Here is a 22,951-nt window from a genome sequence, read left to right on the forward strand (position 1 = left end):
CTGACCCTGCCGGCTGCCCCCAGCTGTGCGCACTCACAGGGGGCCTTGTCGGTGCTCAGCGCTCACGCAGACGGCCCCTGGTGCCCGGGTCCCTGGGGGCCTGGCCGCTTCCAGCCTACACACAGGGGTCAAGCTCCACGGCTCCCCCAAGGTCGACCAAGGCCCAGGCTGAGTCGTCCCTCCAGGGCTCGCTGACCTCTCCACCTTTTCTCCTCCACCCTTTCTTCTCACCCAGGGCAGAGTTGCTTCCTTCAACGTCAGGGTGTGCTCACGTTATGGCAGGGAGGGGACCCATATGCATCCATGGTCTCATTTATCCTCATAGCAGAGAAAGGAACCGACGCTCAGAGAGGTTAAGGACCTTGCCTGAGGCCACACAGCACCAAGTCTGGATTCAAACTCGAGTCTTCGTGACTCCCCAGTCCACCCTGCCTTATCCTGCCCTGTGACAGGCCGCGCTTTCTCCTTTACTGTTCATGCACTTGTGCTTTGTCGCCCCAGCTCCGGGGTGAACCTGGGAGGGTTGGCAGGGGTCACGGCTTCTTCGTTCTCTGAAGGCCACTAGCACCGACACTGAGGCACTCAGGCATGACACACAGGTGGACCGGTGTCTGTGGGACAGCGGGTGATACCGGGCACAGCACCAGCCCTCTGCAGCAAACCCCGTCCCCCTACCCCCACCCCCACTGGGTCTCTGCCCACCCTGCCCTCCCTTCCCACCTCCAGGGCTGACCAGCCTCTCCACATCTCTTCCCCACTTTCCCTCTCCCACACTTCTCTTTGTTCCTCTCTCTTTTGAGTTTGTTTTCTGTTCCCTCTTTGCCTCCTTCCCTTGACCCCTCCTCTCCTCTGTGTTGTCATCCGGCTGTTGTCAACCCTCCAACGGGCAGTCAGCCAGTGCTGGCTTCCCCAGGGCCACAGGGCCACCCCCACCCAAGGGCCCTGTGTGTCGGGGTCACTTTGCACTCCCTGGGTGCAAACACAGTGCTGGGGGAGACGCCGCCAGTGAGTTGGAAGGGGACCCTGAGGTCCTCTGGTCCAGCCTCCCCGGTGGTCAGCCCCCCCTGTGCTGGAGCAGACTCACAGCCTCCCTCCCTGCCCTGCGTGGCCAATGGCTTGGGCTCCTGGGAGGCTTGGATAGCTGGCGGGGTCTGAGGATCTGGCATTTTCCCCTTTCATTGTATTGAGTTGAAATCAGCCTCCTGGAAACTTGCCTTGTTCTTTGATCTGGGGGCGGCATCATCTCCCTGTGATCGTCCACACGCTTTCTTCTCTCTCGGGCCACAGAGGACTGAAGACCACTTCGTCCTGACAAGGACCAGGGGTGTGGCAGCTTTCTGGTGTCTCAGGGCACCCGAGCAGGAACTCGTGTGCGGTCAACCTGCGCCTCTGTGTCTCTCCTCCTAGGCTCTCCAGTTCTGGGGCCCCCGGGGCATCTCATTGAGGACTCTATGCCTAGTCCTGATCTTTCCACCTACGGTCCTAGCCTGTCATCATTTTGCATCCAGATGAGCTGGATGACCCCCCTGGGGTTTGTTTTATGTGCCTCAGGCTCCCTACTCGAGTCATTGATGGAAATGTTGAACAGGACTTGGCCGGGGCCAGAGACTTACCTCCCAGTGGGCGTTGCGTATTCATCATTGCGTTTTACCCTTGAAAAAGGGTAGTATTCATTTTATGAAATTTCCAAAATAGAGATCAATGAAAAAGAATTTTAGAGCATTCTGGATCCCACTCTGCAAGGACAAGTGAGCACTTCAAACACTTTGGTATGTATTTCTACAAGTTTCTTTTCTTTTTTTAATCTTTTTTTAAAATGTTTTATTTATTCTAGAGAGAGAGAGACAGAGAGACAGAGCATGAGTGGGAGAAGGCCAGAGCGAGAGAGGGACACAGAATCAGAAGTAGGCTCCAGGCTCTGAGCTGTCAGCACAGAGCCCGACGTGGGGCTCGAACTCACAATCCGTGAGATCATGACCTGAGCCGAAGTCGGACGCTCAACCAACTGAGCCACCCAGGCGCCCCTCTACAAGTTTCTAAAAACATCTAGAAGTACATAGGCCAAAAAAACTCAAAAATGCAGTCAGACCTACATAGTCTTTTGTGGTCTGTTTTCACTCGTATTTTGTGTACATCTGTACGGCTACATAAACAATTTTTGTTGGCTGTGTAGTGTTGTGCTGTGAGGACATATTCCGTTCAACAGACCCCATGTGAATAGATTCCAATTTTTCCTTGCCTTTTTGAACACTGGCATATATAGGCCTATTATGAACATGTCTGGCTCCTTCCCTGCATTGAATTCAGCTACCACGATCTGCCTTTTCGAAGTGCGATTTGGGTCCCCATCGTGTTTTATCCGTATGTCTCCGCTGAAAGTATTTCCCGTTACGATAATTGTATGTTGTCATCTCCTTGCTTCTAGCTGCGAAGTCCTTTCGGGAACAGTCCACACCAATTTAAGAGTTCACCCCCAGTGTCTAACACAGTAGCTTGCACTTAGAGACACTCCATAAATATTTGTCGACTAAGGGCATGAATAAATGAATTTGTTTAATGATTCATTCCAGAGTTTAGCTGGTGATTACCATCATCCTCGCTGGTTTCCAGTTTCTGGAATCTGCTTCCTGTTCCACAGGGGCCTGGTTTGCCCATCTTCCTGTCCCCCTCCCAATCTCGGGGATGACAGAAAAGGCACCACTCCGCAGCCAGGGGCGCAAGCTCCCTCCTGTCCCACAATGGCAGCCCCCCGGGGGCTGACGCTTGAGTTGATTCAGAGCCTCCCTCCCCCTCTTGCTGTCCCCTCCCCTATGGGATTTCAGTTCCCCTCAATCCCGCCCTGCCCTTTCTTTCTGAGTGTGACGGAGTAGCTGAGAGTAGTCTTTGTGGCCTGGGGAGCCTTTTGGAGGAGGCAAGTGCATGGCCATCTTGAGTCTTGAGTGGCTCTCTGGTAGAAAGAGTGTGACAGCACCTGCTCTGTGGGGCTCTGGCGGACTTGACGGACTTGGGGGGGGGTGGACCAGTATACAACAGATACTCAATAAAGGCAGTTCGTTGTCCTTCCTCTTGGACACCATTTAGTCTCCTTACCTAAGTAAGAGCTGTCCGTCCTGGTTGAGAGCACCCCCTCCCTCCCTCCCCTTTCTCTGCTCCTTCTGAAATCAGACCTCCGCTCCCTAGAAGGTTCCCCAGGGCTTTACCTCCTGCACCCACCCAACTGCTCTTGTCACTGAGACCTTCTGTGCCTGGATTGTCCCAGCCCTGACTTTCTCCCCTAGTCGATCATTTTTCCTCGACCCATTCTCTCTCTTAGAACCTATAGCTCTTTGGGGCCAGGATTCCCTGAACTTTTTGAAAAAATATCCCCTAAAATCTAGAGTACCTGACATTCCCCACTGTCTCTTTCCTCAGCCGTGCTAAGCCCACAGAGAGTTGCCCTGGGTGGACAGTGAGCCCACAGTGACATTCCTTTCCTGGAGATCAAACGTCCCCCTCTTCACCTCCTTGAGGGGCTGGGAAAGGCCGTGGAATCCCCAATCACAAAACCCATGGAGCTTCAACCCAGGGACTGGGGGAAAGAGAGGGGAGTGAGACTCGGCTTCCCCCACAAAGTGCTTCACTCTCAGGACTGAGTTTAGGGTTTGGAACGGAAAGGGAGGAGACGATAAAAATGAAGGGGGTAACACTCAGGATGGATTTTTTTTTTTAAAGAATTTTATTTTATTTTATTTTATTTATTTTATTTTATTTTTTATTTATTTTATTTATTTTATTTTTGGGACAGAGAGAGACAGAGCATGAACGGGGGAGGGGCAGAGAGAGAGGGAGACACAGAATCGAAAACAGGCTCCAGGCTCCGAGCCATCAGCCCAGAGCCCGACGCGGGGCTCGAACTCACAGACCGCGAGATCGTGACCTGGCTGAAGTCGGACGCTCAACCGACTGCGCCACCCAGGCGCCCCTTTAAAGAATTTTAAAACTGTCTTGCCTTCCGGTTTCTTCATCAGGGGTAAGTGATCTCCAGTCATCCCATCCATGAAACAAATATGCATTAAGGAAGAAAAACCCGCCCCAGAGCCTGCTGTGTGCCCAGCTGGACGTACCAAGCATCCATCCCCGGAGACTTGAGCTCGGGGGCCCCTTGAGAACTGGAGAAATGGGGGCATCAAGGTCAGAGGGCAGATGCCCAGCCCTTGTGGTGGGAGAGCGGGAGTCATCGTGGGTTCCACTCGAGGGGCTCAGGGCTGGGTCATCGGGAGAGTGGAAATCTCTGGAAAAACCCTCATACCCCTGTTGCAACATTCTAGGAAAATGGCCCATCTCTTGGAAGAAGAGTGAATCAGCCAGGGGAAGGTTCGGGGCAGTCGCTGCAGTCCCACGGCCACTTGTCCCCACCCTTTGGTTCCCCAGTGGTGCTCCAGCCACCCCCTGGAGGGCCGAGCTGGGGGAGGAGAGGGTGGCGCTCCTATCCAGAATTTCAAGGAGACCTATGCAAATGGCCAGTGGGCACTTCAGGGGAAGTTACGAGGTGAGAGAGGTTCTGCAAAGCAGAAGTGGGCACGGTGAGATTTCCCAGTCCCCTCCCCTGTCCCTCTGCCCCTCCCCCACGCCCCGCGTGGGCCCTGTTCCTTCCCTCTCGGAGACCTGTGGTTTTTCCCCAGTTTCCCCAGTCTGAGAAAATGTCCATCTTGAAAGGCAGCTAACTTGTTGGCCTCATTTCAGCCCCAGAACTCAGGAATAGAGGTGGGGCACCCGGTGGGGCCACGGGGAGCAGGAGGGAGAAGGAGGAAAGAAACACAGCCCCCCTCGGGCACCGCATGCCACTTAACGCCTCACTTAACGGCTCCGTCAGTGGGGCAGTGGGGCCAGGACCCCACCCAGTGGCCCGGGTTCCCAGGCGTTCTGGCCCCAGCGCCTCCCCCCACCCATCCCCGCCGCCCCCGCCTGCAAGCCCCCCAGGATTGGCCAGATGCCATTCGGGAAACCAGGACAGCGTTTCATTTCGCGCCCCGGGGCCTGCCCGTAGAGGCACCTCTGAAAAACACCGCCTTCCCCGCTGAGTTCTGATGGAGCGAATCCGCATTCCTTCCGCTTTTAATTAATTGCCAATTGATTACCCTTCCGTCAACACAGGATGGTGGAGGCTCAGGCCTCCCCGACAGGAAGTAAACTACCTATAGACGAGTGAATCAGAGCACCGGGTGGCTGTTAGTTATTCAGGAGCCAGGGTGTTGGCGGACCTGGGTTTCCCTCACCTGTTCCAGCTTGCCCCGATAGATGCAAGGAGAGGGCTCTGGGTAGAAAGTGGTTTCCTGCCTCTTCCTGGGCCCATATTTGAACCACACTTTCTTCTCTCTCTCTCTCTCTTTCACCAGATTGCCATCCCTGGTTTGGTGGCTTCTTGCCTGACCTTTTACCCATATCCTACAGCGTTAACCAGAGCTGACCCAACTATAGGGCCTCAATTAACCAGTAGCAAATTGGAGATTGTATTTCCCTTTTTTTTTTTTTAAGGTTTATTTATTTTTGAGAGACACAGAGAGGGTGGGGTAGGGGCAGAAAGAGAGAGGGAGATGCAGAGTCTGAAGCAGGCTCCAGGCTCTAGGTTGTCAGCGCAGAGCCCGACGCGGGCTCGAACCCGCCAACTGTGAGATCATGACCTGAAGTCAGACGCCCAACCGGCTGAGCCACCCAGGCACCCCCGGAGATCCTATTTCTTTCTCTGGGGGTGGGGGGCGGTGAGCTGAGGGGAGTTGGGTAGGGGGGCAAGTTTCATTTTTTGTCCACATAGAACTTACTGTTTTCATTGGGGATAAGAGTACATATAGCACATTTCACCACTCACAGGTATTAGTGTGACCCTTTAATTTTTTTTATTTTAAACATTTTTAAAAATACTTATTTTGGGGGCGCCTGGGTGGCGCAGTCGGTTAAGCGTCCGACTTCAGCTCAGGTCACGATCTCGCGGTCCGTGAGTTCGAGCCCCGCGTCGGGCTCTGGGCTGATGGCTCAGAGCCTGGAGCCTGCTTCCGATTCTGTGTCTCCCTCTCTCTCTGCCCCTCCCCCGTTCATGCTCTGTCTCTGTCTCCGAAATAAATAAACGTTAAAAAAAATTAAAAAAAAAAATACTTATTTTTGAGAGGGAGAGAGCCAGAGTGTGAGCGGGGGAGGGGCAGAGAGAGAGGGCGACACAGAATCCAGAGCAGGTTCCAGGCTGTCCGCACAGAGTCCGACGCGGGGCTCGAACTCAAGAACGGTGAGATCATGGCCTGAGCTGAAGGCAGTCTCTTAACTGCCTAACGGACGGAGCCACCCAGGCGCCCCTGGCGCGATCCTTTAAAAGAAAAAGAAAGCAAGCTGAGGGGTGAGAGTTGTAGTGGGGGAGGGAGTTGGGGGGGCCAAGGGCGGAGGATCTGGAGGACCCCAGCAGCGGAGGCCCAAGGGGAAGGGGAGATTCTGTGGCCCGCTGGGCCCAAGTGCTGGCCTGGCGTTTGCATTAAGCAAGCAATTTAATCTCCTTAAACCTCAGCTTTGTCATCGGAACACTAGGGGGGGCTAGTCCGGGAGGTCCCCCCTCCCTCCCGGTGCCGTGGGGGCTGGCGGGAGGGACACCACCTGGGGCTGGCTGGAAATGCAACATCTCACTCCCCGCCAGAGGCCTGAAGCATTGGAGTCTGCTTTTTAACAAGATCCGAGTGGCTCGTGCTGACATTAAAGTTTGGAGGCTCTGGGCCGCATGAGGTGGAGCGTGGAAACATCTAGTGAGCAGAGGGACAAATGTCAGCTTCTCCCTTCTCTCCTCCCCCAAGCCGGCTCGCGCGCGTGCTTCGGGAAACCTTATGGTCAGGAGAGAGGGATTTGGGGTGGATGACGCAGTGGCTTGCGTTCTGATGGTTACATATACTTTGTCTCCTTGTGACCATGACGTGGGATAGACCACAGAGATTTTTATCCTGGTTTTTATCCCAGAGGGAAGAGCGTGGCCCTGAGGAATCTAGCAATTGGTCCTAAGGTCAGAGGGAGCCCAAAGGGATCCGGGTCACATGTGCAGATGCCTGAGGCTTCGACCACCAAGCCAAGGCCACCGGTGGAAATGGCCACTCCCTCTGGTGGGGGAAGGGGCCCAGGGGGCAGCTAGGTGGTCATCAGAAGGTTTTGTTGGGCAAAATGTGAGAAGACCCTCAAGGGACTGGAGTCTGGTGTCCTGACCGTGACACCAAACGCGACCCTGTAAGAACTTTCATTTAATGACCATTTGGGGGGATCCATCCCTTATTGGGCACTGGGGTTTTGACGCTGAACCACATGGACGCGTGGGTGAGGGGCTATGGCCAAGAAGGGTAGGCAAATGGGACACATGGGGACAGAGGCCATGTCGTACAAGCACAAGGTGCTAGGAAGATCACCCCGACCGAGAGGTGGGTGCAGAGACCGGAGAGGCGTAGGTGGTGGCGGCAGCAGCATGGGGTGCTGGAAGAGGGTGCGCCGTGGCCACAGGCCCTGGACACTCTGTCGGTGACCTGGCACCAGAGAATGTTCCTGGCCTAGGAGAGGACCCGGGTCTGGCCAAAAAGGGGAGGGAGCTGGGCGCGGCCTGGGAGGAAGGTGGGGAGGGAGGAGAGCCCTGCCCTAGCGTGCCCTCTGTCCCGGGCGCGCACCCTGCCGGGAAGCCCTGGGGCCACAGCTGCTCGGCTGGCCCGGCCCAGAATAGCCTCCCTTCCGGGCAGGGCTGCCTGGGCCCGCAGCGCCAGCGCCCGAAATAGGGCTCGGCCCGGAGGCCCGCGGGCAGCGGGCAGCGGCCGGAGGGCGCGAGGGGCCGCCCAGCTCCGGGACGCGCCGGACCTGGGGGACGGCGGAGACCCGGGGAGGGGCGCAGGCCGGGATCCCGGGCGCGGACATCCGGGTGGGGCAGGGGCGCAGGCGCCGGGACCAGGGGAGGTGGGGCAGGGCCAGGATCCCAGACGCGGGGCCCGGGGAGGTGCGGCAGGGGCGTGGGCGGAGGGCGCAGACCCGGGAGGGGGCCGGGATCCCCGCGCGGGGACCTGCGTCCGGGGAGGGGGCCGGCCCCGCGGCGGCGGGGTGGGGCGCTGACCTCACAGCCTGCGGGGAAGCCCGTCGGGGGCCGGCCGCGCTGATGGAAGGGCGGAGGAATGCGCGGCGGGCGGCAGCGCGGGCTGAGCGCCCGTGAGGTCACTCCCCCTGCACACGGCGCCTGGAGGAGGGGTTGCCGTGGGCGCGGACCTGGGGGCCGGCGGGGGGCGGGGAGCAGGGCAGGGGGAGCGCGGGAGGGAGGGTTAGGGAAGGGGAGGGGCGGCAGGGCCGGTCTCCGGGGACACCCCCCACCCGGGTCTGCGCCGTCCTCCCGCCAGGCCTGCGAAATGCGCGCCTCGCCGTCAGATGCAGCCCTGGGGTCAGGTAGCCCTGGCGGAGCTCTGTGCGCGCGTCCCTTCCTGTTCCAGCAGGCGCCACCCCTCACCCAGCCTCCTCTCGCGGGCTCCCAGCCTCAGTTTCCTCATCTGTTAAGCAGCGATTACTCCTATCTACATTACAGGGTTGTTACGATTAAAATAGAATAATCATGTAATGTGCCCTTGCTCTATAAATGGGGTCCTCTGTCCTCCCCGCCCCCTGCCTCCTCAGTCAGGCCTGGGATCAGCGAGGCCTTCCCGTGTCCCTGTCCTGTCCCCCTCGGCCTGGAACTGGAGCTGCGGGTGCATCAGCACCCTTGCCAGGGCCCTTTCCTCTCCTCCCTCCCCCTCAGGGTTACCTTGGAACGTGCCTCCTCCAAGAGGATGGTCCAACTTGTTGTCCGAACCTGCGGGAATCCCAGGCTGAGGTCCAACAGTATTCACGGAGGGCGCAGCCTGGCTGGAGTGAGTCAGCCTCTTTCTGAACATCATTTGCTGTTTCAGCTGCCCTTTGCAGCTTGGGCCTGGTGGTTGCCAGGACAAGGCAGCCCCTGGAAATCACTGGGAAAGACCAGCAGCATGTTCTGGGGGTGGGGGTTAACAGCGCACCTGGCAAGGAAGGGCCTCTCCATCCCCCCCCTTCCCCTCCTCTATGGGAAGCCAGAGGCTCTGGCCCCAGGCTTGGTGGGTACCCCATGTGAGGAAGGGCGGGCCTGACTTACTGTAACTGCCTGGCCGAAAGCCTGATTGTCCTGTGGTTGGGCAGACCAGCCAGAGAGGGGCCCTGGCGGAGGGAGAGCTCACCCAGTGTAACAAGTGGAGGCAGGGTGTCACTGGTGTCCCAGGGAGACTCAGCAGACCAGGTGGGGCTGCCTGCAAGGTCACCCTCTCTCCCCTAAGCAGGTCAGGCCGCTACTGCAATGCCAGATTATTTGTAAGAAATCAAGTCTGTCCAGGGGCTGGCTCGGCCCCTGGTCCGGAGCATCAGAGCACCCGGTGTTGAGAGAGCACTCCCTGTGTACTAAGCAATGTGGGTGTTCACTTACTGAGCTATCACAACGACCGAAGGAAGCGGGGAACGTTAATATCCCCATCGTACAGACGGGAAGCAGGTTTATTGACGCGCCCAGGTCTCCTGGCTGGGAGGAGGCAAAGTCAATTGGGATGAAAATTTAGGCTTCTTTTTTTTGTTTTTATTTAAAATTTTTAAAAATGTTTATTTACTTATTTATTTGAGAAAGAGACAGAGCGAGAGTGGGGGAGGGGCAGAGAGAGAGGGAGACCCAGAATCCGAAGCAGGCTCCAGGCTCTGAGCCATCAGCACAGAGCCCGACGCGGGGCTCAAACTCACGAACCGTGAGCTCACGGCCTGAGCCGAAGTCAGACGCTCAACAGACTGAGCCACCCAGGCGCCCTGAAAATTTAGGCTCCTAATCCCTACTCTGTCTGGCCTCCGGGGTGTGGGAACCAGCGCAGCCCAGGAGGGCAGATGGCCCAGCTGACCGCCCAGGTGCCTGAGCCCCTCCCCCCTCCCCCCCCCCCCCCCTTGCTAGCAGCTTGCTCGGCACTCGGCTGACTTCCTGTCCCTGGGAGAGCAGCTGTGGGTGCGCTGAGGCAGGGCGGTCCCCTTCCTGTGGTTCAGGTAGGAGCACAGCCTCGTGCCTTCTTGGCATCCTCCCTCTTTCCTTCCCCAGGTTCTAGAAGTCAGCCCTGGGTACTCCAGAGAGCCTGGCAGAGCCAGAGGTCGGCCCGGAGTCCTTAGCTGCGGGTGAAGGGCGTGTGGGCAGAGAGAACAGGCTTCGGGCCCTGGTGGAGGAGGGCTTCGCGGGACCTGAGGACCTGGCCTTCAACTCTCAGGGAGCACCTGGAGGCTTCCCCCGTCCCGCCTCCTCTCTGACGGTGGCAAAAATGCAGAGGAAAGCCCACGTCCCGTCCCCAGCTGCCCCAGCCTGGTGGTTGGGATTCAACGTAGACATCCAAGGGACGGAGGTTGCTGTGTGCCCGTGTCCCCCTCGCTGTCAGGAACCCCGGGCTTTGCAAAGAGCTGGCTGCCGGGCATCCCCTGACTTTTCCCTGGGTAACATTGCCAAGGAACTGTGGTGCTGGCCAGACTTCCCACGCCCGGCCCTGTGGCTCTACCCCCCTCCGTCTCTTGCCCATGGAGGCTCGGAATAAGCTTTCTAGAGGATGCTCTTTCTTGTGTGAGGGGTCATCTGAGGTCGCCGAGACGGAGCTCTTCACCAGAGAAATGCAGGAACATCTCTGCAGCTAAATGAGGCAATGTCTGTGGGGGACTCGGCCTTGCCAGGCAGGCTCCAGACGCATGCTCCCTCCCTGAGAGACGTCGCCCTTGGCCCTGCAGCCCTTGGCCAGGCCAACCACTGGGCTCTATCCCTGGGTGCCTTTCCAGGCTGTCCTTTGCTCAAGGTGTCCTTAACAGAGCCTAAAGGGACATTCAGCTTCTCCCTATGCCCAAGAGCAGAGAAGGACACATTTCTCAGGCTCTTCCTGAAAGATTCAAGGAAAGAAAAAAACGTTCTTGATCTGAGATCCTGCAGAACCAACCCCCCAGAACTGGCTTGAGTGGCGTCTCCAAAATTCATGTCCACGTGGACCTTGTGCATGTGACCTAATTCGGAAATCGGGTCTTTGCAGATGTAATTAGTTACGATGAGGTCATACTGGATGAGTTTGGGCCCCAATCCAATGGCTGGTGTCCTTATAAGAAGAGAGTTGGACACAGACACAGAGAAGAAGGCCGCGTGAAGACAGAGGCAGGGACTGGAATGACGCATCCGCCGGCCAAGGATTGGCAAGGACCTGCTGGCGGCCACCGAGGCTGAGAAGCGCAAGGAAGAATCCCCCCCCCCCTGGAGACTTCAGAGGGAGTGCAGTCCCATGGACACCTTGATTTTGGACTTGTGACCTCCAGAACCGCAAGGAAGTCTGTAAGTGTTGTTTTAAACCTCCCAGTGCGTGGTCCTTTGATATGGCGACTCCAGGAAAGTTGGACAACCACCGAATGTCAAACAGAGGGCAGCTGAGGAAAACAAGAAGGAAACAGAGCAGGGGCACAAAGCAGAAGCTGGGAGAGACCAAGGAGGAGACGGGAAGAAGTGCTCCCTCCGTGTCTTCCTCTCTGCGGGGACAGGAAACCACCACGGAACCGGTGGCCCTGCGAGCAGGAGTGTGTGGGGCTGGATGTTGGGTGAACGGGAGGCGGTCGAGATCTTGCTGGTCCCAGGGAGCCCCTGCTAGTAATAATGAAGCTTTGACTTGGTCCTGTATCAACCTTAGGACTCCCAGAGCAGGCTTTGTTGAGATCCCCCACGGAGAGATGAGGAACCCAGGCAAGGCCATTAGGTGCTGGCCCAAGGTCGTTTTCCAGGAAGCAGTGAAGGGGCACACACCCAGCTTCCCTGCCCGACAGCCAGCGCTCTGCCCTCTACCAGTCCGGGAGTGGGGGGTGGGGCAGCTCCCATGCCAGTATCCAGTGCCTCAGTGGCGTCGGCAGGTGCTGGCCCTGGTCAGGGACCCCAGCTCTGTTCCTGGCGAGCTGCGTGATTTGGGACAAGTCACGGCACCCCCTATTTGGCCGTTCCCTCCACGGGAAAACGGGGGACAATAATAGGGCCTAAGCCATGAGAGTTCCTGGAGAATTAAATGTTCATATAGTTCAAGTGCTTAGACCAGAGCTCGGCGCACTGGAAACTTGAAGGTGTTTGTGAAATGAATAAAAGACGCTGATGGGAGTACTCTTTTTTTTTTCAACGTTTTTTTTTTATTTATTTTTGGGACAGAGAGAAACAGAGCATGAACGGGGGAAGGGCAGAGAGAGAGGGAGACACAGCATCGGAAAGAGGCTCCAGGCTCCGAGCCATCAGCCCAGAGCCCGACGCGGGGCTCGAACTCACGGACCGTGAGATCGTGACCTGGCTGAAGTCGGACGCTTAACCGACTGCGCCACCCAGGCGCCCCGGGAGTACTCTTTGTCCAAGGAGAGCGCCGTGGGACCGCGAACCTGTCTTATTCTCACTCCACAGGCCACGGGGAGGCCAAGGCCAACAACATTCTCATGCGGTCCTGGTCTGTTCCCCACAGAACCCTCCAGAGACTAGCCAGAAGGGCCCTTGAGACCCGGGAGCAGAGCTCCGCCCACGTCCTGGGCAGGCCGATTCAGTTGCTTGAATCCTGCCTTCTTGCAGGCTGAGGACACCTTTGGATCCTGGGCCAGGCCAGCGGCTTTCTCCTCCCAGAGGAGAGCTCAGACCCCCGCCAGCAATTCCGCCCGGAGTCCTGGTCAGTCGCCTCCCGGTTAGCTGTCTCGGGGGGACCAGGACTGGGGTGACGACTCGCTGTCAGGCATCAGCCCATGGAAAGAGAATTGCACAGTGCACAACAGAGGGGTGGTCCCATGTGCTGCATTTGCAGACGGAGGGAGCCGCGTGTGTGTGCCACCTTCCCCACCTGTCCCCTGGGGGGTCTGCAGCCTCTACTGGCCCTTTCCGTTGGCTCCTGTCCAGATGTCTCTCCTCCCGGCCACAGAGCCCAGCCGGGTGACCCCAGGGCTTGTGGACTCTGCCTGGGTCGAAGCCCCTCCCCTTCGGCGCTCGAGACTGACCCACTCAGTCCTCGGCCTGCTGTGGGCACAAGGTCTCTCGCTGCAGCTGGGCCCCTTGGCTGACCTTCTCAGCTCCTTCTCTTAGACGGGAGAGGTCTGGCAGCACGCCTGCGGGCGGGCCGGGCTTTTCTCCTGGGCTCCTCCCTCCACTCCAGGGCTCTGGCCATAGCCTGGTCAGGGTCCTTGCTGAGTTCCTGGCCAAACCCCGGAGTGATGGCCTGAGGAGTCCAGCGGGGAAGCCCCAGGGTGTAGGGAAACATGCCACAGCCACTGACTGCCCCGCCCCCCACTGGGCAAGGCCCGTGGGTCTCCAAGTGTCTTCTGGGTCGCCTTCCGGCCAGACCCCCTTGCCCACTTTCTCCGGGAGCCAAGGAGCAACAGATAGAGTGACGGCCTCAGGACCTTGTCCCAGGGCTGAGCTGGCCAGTGTGGACTCAGCTGCCATTTGAGTCCCCTGGGGGGCCTTCGCAGCCGCTGCTAGATGGAGGTCCTGGACAGTGGGGGTTCTCACACGCGATGCTAGCAGTCGTGGAAAGGGCACTGGACGTGAAGTCCAGTGATCGATGTCCTAAGGGAGGCTGCTTCTATCACCAGTTATGTGTGTGATCTGAGGCAGGTCTGAATCCCCTCTACACCCCAATTTGTTCATCTGGAAAATGCAACAGATGTCACTTTACCTGCCTCACTTGCATCCGAGGCGCGGAGGGAACGTGGAAGGATATCACGTATTAGGACGCATTGAGAAGAGCAGAAATGCCACTTATGCAAACATCAGGTGCTGAAAATAAAAGATGCCTGTTTGTGTCCCAAAGTAAAAGTTGTGGGTGACTTACTATCGTAACGACTTCTGAAACCTCGTTATTTAAAGACATTTCTTCTTTTGGGGCACCTGGGTGGCTCCGTGGGTTGAGCATCCGACTCTTGATTTCGGCTCAGGTCACGATCTCACGGTTTGTGAGTCTGAACCCCTCGCCCGGCTCTGTGCTGACAGCTCGGAGCAGACCGGGCATAGGGCCGGATAACCCCAACACGACATGACACGGGCTCACAGGTTGGGGGGGGGGGGAGTGTGGGGTAGGCAGATGAGGAGACCACCAAAAGGGAAGGAAGTGTGTGCCAGTGTGGGGTGCAGGGTGTGGGGGGCTTACCAGGCTAGGCCTTCCATTCCATTTAGAAGAAAATGACAAATGAACCAATGTGGATCCTACTGGGATGAACCATGGACCGTGAGTGCGTGCGTGCGTGCGTGCACGTGTGTGTGTGTGCGTGCGTAATAAAAGCAGTATTTTTAGAAGATGAATCTGGTGTGGATGTGCCCGATGGGGACATACCAAACCTCTCGAAGTTCCCCAAAAGTTTGTTTCCCTTTTCCGGGCCATTTCCCTGTTTCAGGTCATTAGAATGCCCCTCTGTCCCACGCCTGCCTGCCCGGGGAACACCTGCTGTTTTGCCTTAGCTCACGAGTGTCACCTCTTCTGGGAAACCACTGTAGGTCATTTCCTCCTAGGGCTGCCAGCTGTCTGCTGTATAACACTTTATTTTTACCCCCATTCCTTTTTAGGATACTTCTTGGTTTTCACCTCTGGTTCCCCTGTCAGACTGTAAGCCTCTTGATGTCTGAATGCTTCTTAGCACTGATCTCCAGCATCGGTCATGGTGCCCCGAAGAGGGTTCCTACCTGCACCGGGATCACCTGGAGTGTTGTTAAGGCAAGGGTACCCTAACCTTCAGAAACACCGCAGCCCCCCCCCATCACACAACTTCAGGGGACACCATCCACAAAGATCCTATTGTGAACAGCGCCCCTGCAGTTGTGAGGCACAGTGACCTCCTGGAGGACCAGCTTTACATTTCATGCCTTTACCTTGCAACATCCGCACATTGCAAATACCAGATAAGGTTTTTTATAGGAAAGGAAGATTGGAGATTTGGGGGGGAGGGAGGCGAAACAGAGGAAATACATTTTCTTGTGTAATGTGCCTAACAAGCTAGTCTCCTGGTTGTTATCTTTTTCTCTAAGCCTAGCTTTTCAAGCCTTCTCCTAAGGCTGGGCCTGATTATTGCAATGAATGGCAGCAGTGACGGTTTCACGAGGATTACGTGAAGTTTTAGCATCCAGAACCCTAGCTTCAGAAGACGGCCTGTAGCCGCTGCTGATTGACTGCCATGCAGCCTTCCAGGCCGCTGCTGTTGCTTAAGGCTGTGCTGTAATGCAGAACACTCAGGAGTGGGAAGTCCAGAGTTCTCCCCGCTTCTGGGAACAGCCCCCCATCCCCCTCCCTGCACCAGCTTCCACAGGCCGTCCTCATGACAGTGGGTCAGGCTCACCCAAGGATTTCACAAATGCCTGGCCTGTTCCCAGCACAGTACAGCTGGGAGGGCTCAGCCCTGGGTGGGGTGGGGGGGTGGGGGGAGGAACACCGTACTCTTTCCCTGTGGGGGCCGGCCCCCTGTTCTCAGGCCCAGGGCTGGGAGCTGGAGCCCAGGAGAGGGAAGGGCTGCACTTGCCTGCGCTTGCCGGGGCGCGGGCCGTGAACCCAGGCTTTCCCTCCCTGCTGATTTCCCAGATCGGCTTAGTCAAGGTTCAAGAAGGAAATTCCCTGTCCCCGGAAGAGAGGAGGATCCGGGCTTGTCTTCCCGGAAGGCAGCAACGAAAGTGGTCAGAGAGTCACCTGGGGAGATGTTGAGGATTCAGATTCCGGGACTCCCCTCAGGCCTTCTGATTCAGAAGAGCTGGGGTTGGAATCTGGGAGCTAGCAATTTCGTCTGCTCCCTGGGGGGCTGGCCGCAGGCGCTTCCGCACTTTTGGGGGAGGTGTGTGTGAAGAGTGTTTGGCTGCAAGAGCCCGGGATTCTCAGCCGGAGGGCCTCTGGCTCTTGCGCTCTCTACCTGACCCCGTGACCCTGGAAGAGCTGCCCTTGTGTTTCAGGCCTCAGTTTCCCCATCTCTGAAATGGGCGTGTTCCGACCCGAGGGTAGGGTGATCAATTGGCCTGGTTTGCTGGACTTTTTCAGAGCTGAACTGGAACCGTGCTGGGCAAATCAGGACTAGCTAGCTGGTCACCCTACCAGAGGGAGAAACAGGACGGGGGATGTGCCACCTACTGGAAATGTGACTGGAAGATGCATCTTTGCACTACTAGTAGCCGGCTACATTTATGTACATATTTACTAGTTCGTTGTCTGTCACTCCCACTAAGTCTCTGGAGAGCAGGACAATCAGGGCCTTGTCCTGTTCTACGCTCAGTCCCCGGACACACAGGATGTGTTCAACAGATACTTGGGGAGTGAAAGAATGAATGAGTGAGTGAGGGACCGGGGCAGAGGCTGGGGGGCTCCAAGGACGGGATCCCTGGACAGAAAAAGTGTGCGTTGGGGGGCACAGGGAGGGCACTCGCCAGCCGGAAGGGGAGATTCGGCTCCCCTGGGAGGAGAGAACTTGGCCGAGGTGGGGGGGGAGCCAGCGCTTTCTGAGCAGCTCCCCTCGGAGGGGTCAGTGATCCCCTCCCCCCCCCCCCCCCCCAGTGACGAAGGACTCCTTGCCTCCCGCAGGAGCCCCGGGCGCGCCGGTCCACCCTCTCTCCTCCCCCTCCCGCCCCCCACCCCAGGGAGGTGCGCCTGGCAGCCTCCCCGTCGAATTTCCTGGCACTCGGCTGAGAATAAACAGCGCTGCGCGCCCGTAATCCCGTTGTCACGGCGACCGCGCTCCGCGGGGCGGGGGCGTGGCGGGGGCGTGGCCTGCCCACCGCGCGCGAGCTCGGCTGGGCGCGGCGGCGGCGGCGGCGGCGCGGGCCCGGGAGGTGCCACCCGCCGGGCTGAGCGCGGACATTCTTCGCATAGCTCCGCCAGGGCTCCCGCGGCGTCCGGGAAGTGACTCTTCCTGGCAGAGGCCGGCCTGGGAGCGACGCGCGCGCCCGCCCGCACGGGAGGGGGCGGGACGCGGCGCTGGAAGGTGCGCCCCGGGGCCCGGCTCTTCCCAGCCTCGGCCTGGGTCTTCCCGATCCGCCCCTGGGCACGTCGACCCCCACCCCGCAGACTTCTGTCTCTGCTCAGACTCCCTCGGTGACTCCCACCCACCCCCCACCCCCTGCCCCGTCTCTCTGCCTGGTACCCCGGCGGTGCCCCCTCCCAAGCCTCCTTCCTCGTTCCTTAGACTAGGACCCAACGTGCAGGCTTATGCTCCAGCTCCCCTGTCTGTGGCCTCCCTCGCTCCCTCCCCCCAGAGCAGGCCTTAGATTTCCCATTCCTGGCTCTGGCTCATCCGGAGGACTGCCCAAAAAAAAAAAAAAAAAAAAAAAACAGCACCACCGGAGAGAGGATAGGGCCTCTTGGGGGGTGGATTCTTACAACGCCCGAAGCAGCGTAATAGGGCACAGGGCCTGGAGGCAGCAACCTCTCCCCTTTCTGTCGGCCAGGGACCCCCAGCTTTGCTCGTCTTAACCTCACTGAGGCATGGGTGTCTGCTCAAGCTTCTTAGCAAATCTGGGAACCGGGCGGATTCCTCCTCTGGCAGTCAGGACAGAGCCCCCCACCCCCACTCCTTAAGTCCTGGGTGTGTGTGTGTGGGGGGGGGTCTGTCCCCAAAAGGACTGTGAAGTACAGAAAGATTTATGCAACAGAGGGTAGGATGAGGAGGGAAAACAGCAAGGAGCGCTGGGGAGCTGAGTGATGGAAGGGAGAGATTCTCTCTGTTGCCACTCATTTGCTGTGTGAATTTAAGTAAATTGCTTTCCAGGGGCGCCTGGGTGGCTCAGTGGGTTAAGCGGCCTACTTGGGCTCAGGTTCATGGGTTCCAGCCCCGCGTCGGGCTCTGTGCTGACAGCTCAGAGCCTGGAGCCTGCTCTGGATTCTGTGTCTTCCTCTCTCTCTGTTCTTCCCCTGCTCACGCTCTGTCTCTGTCTCTGTCTCTCAAAAATAAATACAGATTAAAACAAATGTTTAAGTAAATTGCTTTCCTTCTCTGGGACTCAGTTCGCTTGTCTGCAAAAGCAGGAGGTTGGTCCAGTCTGTGGTCTGATAATGGGGAGACAGAAAAAAGTGTGGGAGGAACGATGTGGGGGGAGGGGGCATCAAAGGAAAAGGGTGGGGGGGGGGCTTCCTGCCTCTGAGTTCAACCTCCCAAGGAGGGCGGAGAGAGGAGCTTCCCCTTGGGCCAGAGGAGATCAAGCCCTTGGGTTAGTGCCCCCGTCAACACTGGACACCCTGGCAAAACAGTGCCTGAACAGGGAAGAGCCTGCCAGGAGTTTCCCAGGCTCCCCTCCTCCTGGGATGAGCCAGGCCTCACTGGGTCCCCTCGCCTGACCTCGTGCTCTGGGAAGGTGACCTTACCTGGGTCTGCATTCTCTGTTCTGGGAAACGGTGGTCTCTCTGGACTGGTTCCTACATGCTCTCTCCACTCAGGAGTCTCAAGCCTGGCCCTTTCTTGTCACTTTATTACATTATTTTCCCCCAAAAGTCTAGGAGATGGGAAAGAAAAATGACTTTGTTTATTTACTCTCAGTTGCCTTTTGAACGCTGATTCCCGGAGCAGCTTATAGAGGGCCCGGGGAGGGGGCCAACCCTAATGCTGACACCCCAGAGCCAGGGTCCTCACGGCTTGGCTTTGCAGGGAGATGCACTGAGGGGCAGCCCTGGGCACACTCTTAGTGCTTCGGGAGGCGGAGAGAGTTCACGCTTCCAACCCTGTGTCTTTCCCACATTCCCAAGTGGTGTGTCCTTGGGCACGTTGCTTAACCTCCGTGAACCCGAGTGACTGCCCCACTCAGTCAACAAATATTGACTGAGCCCTGTTCTGGGCCTCAGAAGTGACCAGCGCAAGCCCCCAGCTCCCATGGAACCCGCGGTTGTGTCTGAGAATACAGGGGTGATAACGCCTGCGCTGTGAGGCTGGGAAGGTTAACCCAGATAGCCTCTAAGTACCCAGAGGGTGGGAGTGACTAAAAATAGGCAAATAGACGGGTACTGTCATTGGGAGGCACGTGTGGGTGCGCCCTCGCAGGCCCCGGGTCTCCCAGGAGTGGAGGGCCCACCCTCCCCCCACCTCCCACGAACCTGGCTGTGCTGAGGTCGCGGGTCACCGCCAGGACCCCCGGTGACCCCGGGAGTCTGGGCTTTCTCGGAACACCTCCCAGCCAAGGAGCAGAGCGCTTCTAATAGCCTGGAGCCTCTAAAAGCTTTGACCACAGCTCAGTTTACTCCCTGCAAACCCTTTGAAGTTCTTCCTTCGAACTTGCTTTGCATATTCTGGTCAGATCTGAATCAGACTAGCAGGAATTACCCCTCTCGGTACAGTCTAGGTGGCTGCCTTAGCTTGTCAGTGACGTGAAATTGATTCCAGAGCGAGCGAGGAGCGCCCAGGGAAGCAAGGGGGCAGAGCGCGCACCCCAGCGGCTCTCTCTCCTCTGCCCTCCCCTCCCCTCCCCTCCCCTCGGACGCCGCGTGGGTGTGGGTGAAAGAGAGAGCAAGCCAGAGCAGGGGCGGGGAAAAGGCTCCAGTCGGTTTTCATTAAAAAATAGTGCTCTTTATTATAAATTACTGAAATGTTTCTTTTTTGAATATAAATATAAATATGTGCAAAGTTTGAGTTGGGTTGGTATTTTGTTGAGTTCTTCAAGCATCTCCTAACAGCCTCGAAGGCCTGGGTGGGGGAAGGGAGAGGACTGGAGGTGGAATCTTTATAAAAGACAGAGTGATTGAGGCAGATTGTAAACATTATTAAAAAACAAAAACAAAATAACAGGAAAAAAAAAAACACCCCAACACACAGCTGCCCCATCCAGCCCCATACCTGACACAGAAAACTTTTGTGTTTTAGTTTTCCCCAAAAAGAACAGTTCCAGATAATTCCATCGCTGCTACATTCCTGTTAAGTTTTCACTGATCAGTGCTATTGCAGAGAGGGAGCAGCTGGCAGCTGGGGTGGCAGGGGCCCCAGTCTCTCAATGACTTCCTGCCTGTGCCCTCCCCCCACCCCACCCCCAGGTGAGGGCTGTGCAGGGCCTGGTGGGGGGTGGGGGGTCTGTGGGACCTGGTGGCTCAGCTCTGCCGAAGCCCAGGCACCCTGAGGCACCTGGGACTGGCCAATACCAACTGGGCTCGCCTTCTTCCAGGACTCGGCTGGAAGGCGTGGATCTCCGCCCCCCTCCGTCTCCGCCTGCCGCTCCCCGCCCCCCCCCCCCCCCCCCAACGCTGAGTGGCCAGCAGTTTGCCCTCCGAGGATCCCTTGGCCTCTGCCTGGATAGGCTGAGTGTGTGGCTTCTTGTGTGCCAGTCCCTATCCATGGGACAGGGAGCATTTAAGGCAAATCTCCCAGCCAGACAGGAGGCCCAAAGTAGAACCCCTCGTCTCATTTGTCGGAGATCTGGGGTCAAAGATGGCTATCTTTTCCACCCTCCTCCCAACCCCCGGGTACAGAACAACTGACCAGCCCATGCCTCCCCCCCACCCCCTCCGAAGGCCACTCCCCCCTTAAAACGAGGGAAGGGCCCAGGGCTCTCGGGCACCCGATGGACTCTGGGACCTGTGTTCCTGGTGGCTGTCCCAGAGAGGGAGACAGAACAGCTCCCTTCAGGTCACCCCTTGACCTTAACCCCCAGAGCCGGGGCGGGGGGGGGGGGGGGGGGAGGAGCATGCAGCCGCCCTCCTCACCTGGGGCGGACGGTGGGAGGAGCCATTTCCGAGGCCAGCCTGCAGCCCTGAGGCCCCTGGGGGCGCCCTCTCCTCCACCCTCTTCCAGGCCGGAGACCTGTTCAGGTTTAAAGCTACGATTTAAACCAAATCAAAGAGCAAACAAGTTCCGTTGGAAAGTTTGAAGACTCCCCGGCAGTTCTCACGAGTTCAACGCTCCTGCAGTGTCCCCTGTTTGGAAATGCAGGGGGAGTTGAGGAAGCGGAGAGGAGGAGAAGAGACCACTGCTGTCGTCGTCGCTGTCCCTACCGGGCCAGCGGGCTCCTCCGGAGACGCTGGCGTGGGGGCGGGGCGCTCAGGTGGCCGCCCCCCCTTCCCTCAGACACATTCCAGGTCCCGCCGTCCCCATTCTGCAGGGGGGGGGGGGAGGCGGAAGGGAGGGGCCTGTCCACCCCCCCTGGCTCCCCCCAGAGCTGCAGGACTCTCACGGCTGGATTCTTGTGCTTGTGTCATGTGCCACGGGGGAGAGGGGACCCAGGCTCCTCGCCCCGACCCCTGCCCTTTGCGCTTTAAAGAGGGGCATCGTACTGGTCCAGGAATTCCCGAATGGGCCCAGGCAGCTGGGTGACTTTCTCATAGGAGTCCAGGTGGCCGTTGACGGTCTTCCGACAGAGATGTTGGAGAGTGGCCACGTTGGAGGAGAGGGGCCGGCTCAACACCAGAGGGATCTTCTCGCCCCCGGAGTAGATGTAATAGGCTCTCCTGGGGGGACTCCCCGCCAGCGGCTGGGCCGGCGGCTGCTCCGGCACCTCGGAGGAGGGTTCGGCGGGTGGAGGGGGCAAGGCGGGGGCGCCGGGGGGCGGCATGTAGTGGTGCACCAGCTTGAGCACGCAGTCGAAGCGGGGCACCGGCTGCGTGCTCCGGGGGTCGCTCTGCAGCGAAAAGCTGCCCCCCTCGCACTGGATGCGCAGGTTCTTGGTCCCCGACTGGGTCTTGACGCTGAGCGTGAAGAAGTGGCGCTGGTCCGAGCTGTCGCGGATGAGGAAGGTGCCGGCGGGCTCGGCGCTGAGCAGCAGGTTCGCCTCGCCGCCCGTCACGGCGCTCCAGTAGAAGCCGCTCTCCTGCAGCTTGCGCACTGCGTTCACCACCAGCTGGTACTCGCTCTTGGAACTGAAGGTCTTGAGGCGCAGGCTGGTGTCCAGGGGGCGGCTCATCCCGGCGGCGGGAAACTTGCTGTGGGTGACCATGGCGCACGGAGCCAGCGTGGATCTGCGCGGCGGCGGCGGCGGCGGCTGCAGCTGCTCGGCGGCCTCCGCACAGCGGCCGCTACCGCATCCCGGGGGGCTGCGGGGAGGAAGGGGCGCGCCGCGTGAGTGCCTGGAACCGTCCGGCGCGCCCGGCCCGCCCCGGCCCCCCAGCCTCCTCCCGGCGGCCCCGGGCACCCGCCCCCTGCCCGGAGGCCCCCGCCGGAGCCCTTCTCCCACCCACCGCACCCTCCCCCCCCGCCCCCCCCCCCGCGCCCAGGCACCCCGCGGAGCCCGCCCAGCCCCCGCCCCCGCCCGCGGGGTGGCCCCAGGCAGCCCCCTTCCCCGGCACGCGCCGGGAGAACGCCGAGTGGGGAAACTCGGGCGCGGAAGTTGGGTCTCCGGGAGCATGGCCGGGGTGGGGAGCGGGAGAAGGGCCCCCGGGACGCTCTGGGCGCCGCTCAGTCCGGTGGCCCCGAGCGGCGGGGACGGAGAGAGAAATCCGAGGCACGGGGGGGAGGGAGGGGGCTCGAGAAGCCCGAGGGCCCAGCCTGGGTCTTCCGGGAACCTGGGATCTCCGGCTTCCATCCGCTCTGCCCCCTACCTCGTCCCCTCCCTGCCGGGAATGACCCGGGAAGGGGAGGGGAAACCGGGAAAAAGCTCCCGGGACTAGCGAGTCGCCACCACCACCACCAACCCCCCCACCACCCCGCCCCGCCAACCTCCCGCCCGGCTCCACGCCGCGCCCCTCCTTCCTACCTGGTCCCGAAACGAAGTCTCCGGCCTCGGGGCTGCGCCTCCTACGGTCCCCAAGGCGAGGCGGCCGCGCGGCGACCAGCGGTGGCCCGCGCTGCGCCCAGATGTTGGCGGCCGTGGAGTCCACCGAGGGCCCCGCGCGCGCGTCTCTCGGGCTTCGCTGGGGCGCCCGCCCTGCCCCCTGCGCGTCCCCGGGCCGGCCGGCAGGGACGAGGCGAGGGGCCGCGGCGGGAGCTGGGCCGGAGTGGCGGCGCTGGCGGCGGCGGCGGCGCGGGAGTGCGAGTCGGAGCCGCCGCC

At 59.2% G+C, this 22,951-nt stretch overlaps 1 protein-coding gene and 1 long non-coding RNA gene across 2 annotated transcripts; one reads left to right on the forward strand and one right to left on the reverse strand.

Moving 5' to 3' along the window:
• Positions 1 to 8,278: 8,278 nt before the first annotated feature.
• LOC111557829 lies at positions 8,279 to 12,163 on the forward strand. The gene is made up of 2 exons (XR_002738196.2): positions 8,279 to 8,873; positions 10,103 to 12,163. It is a non-coding gene; the product is annotated as an uncharacterized LOC111557829 (long non-coding RNA).
• Positions 12,164 to 19,526: 7,363 nt separating this feature from the next.
• Positions 19,527 to 22,951, reverse strand: SOCS3 (suppressor of cytokine signaling 3). The gene is made up of 3 exons (XM_045045300.1): positions 22,658 to 22,951; positions 20,676 to 21,998; positions 19,527 to 19,700 (listed from the first exon to the last, which is right to left on the reverse strand). Exon 2 carries the CDS (start codon positions 21,899 to 21,901, stop codon positions 21,224 to 21,226), a length of 678 nt encoding a protein of 225 aa, XP_044901235.1. The 5' UTR covers positions 21,902 to 21,998; positions 22,658 to 22,951; the 3' UTR covers positions 19,527 to 19,700; positions 20,676 to 21,223.

The sequence above is a fragment of the Felis catus genome, chromosome E1 (genome assembly GCF_018350175.1).
Source record: "Felis catus isolate Fca126 chromosome E1, F.catus_Fca126_mat1.0, whole genome shotgun sequence".
Taxonomy (NCBI): Eukaryota; Metazoa; Chordata; class Mammalia; order Carnivora; family Felidae; genus Felis; species Felis catus.

Bases quoted from the DNA above. Each gene is read 5' to 3' on its own strand.
- SOCS3 (XM_045045300.1), bottom strand. From the start codon at position 21,901: ATGGTCACCCACAGCAAGTTTCCCGCCGCCGGGATGAGCCGCCCCCTG.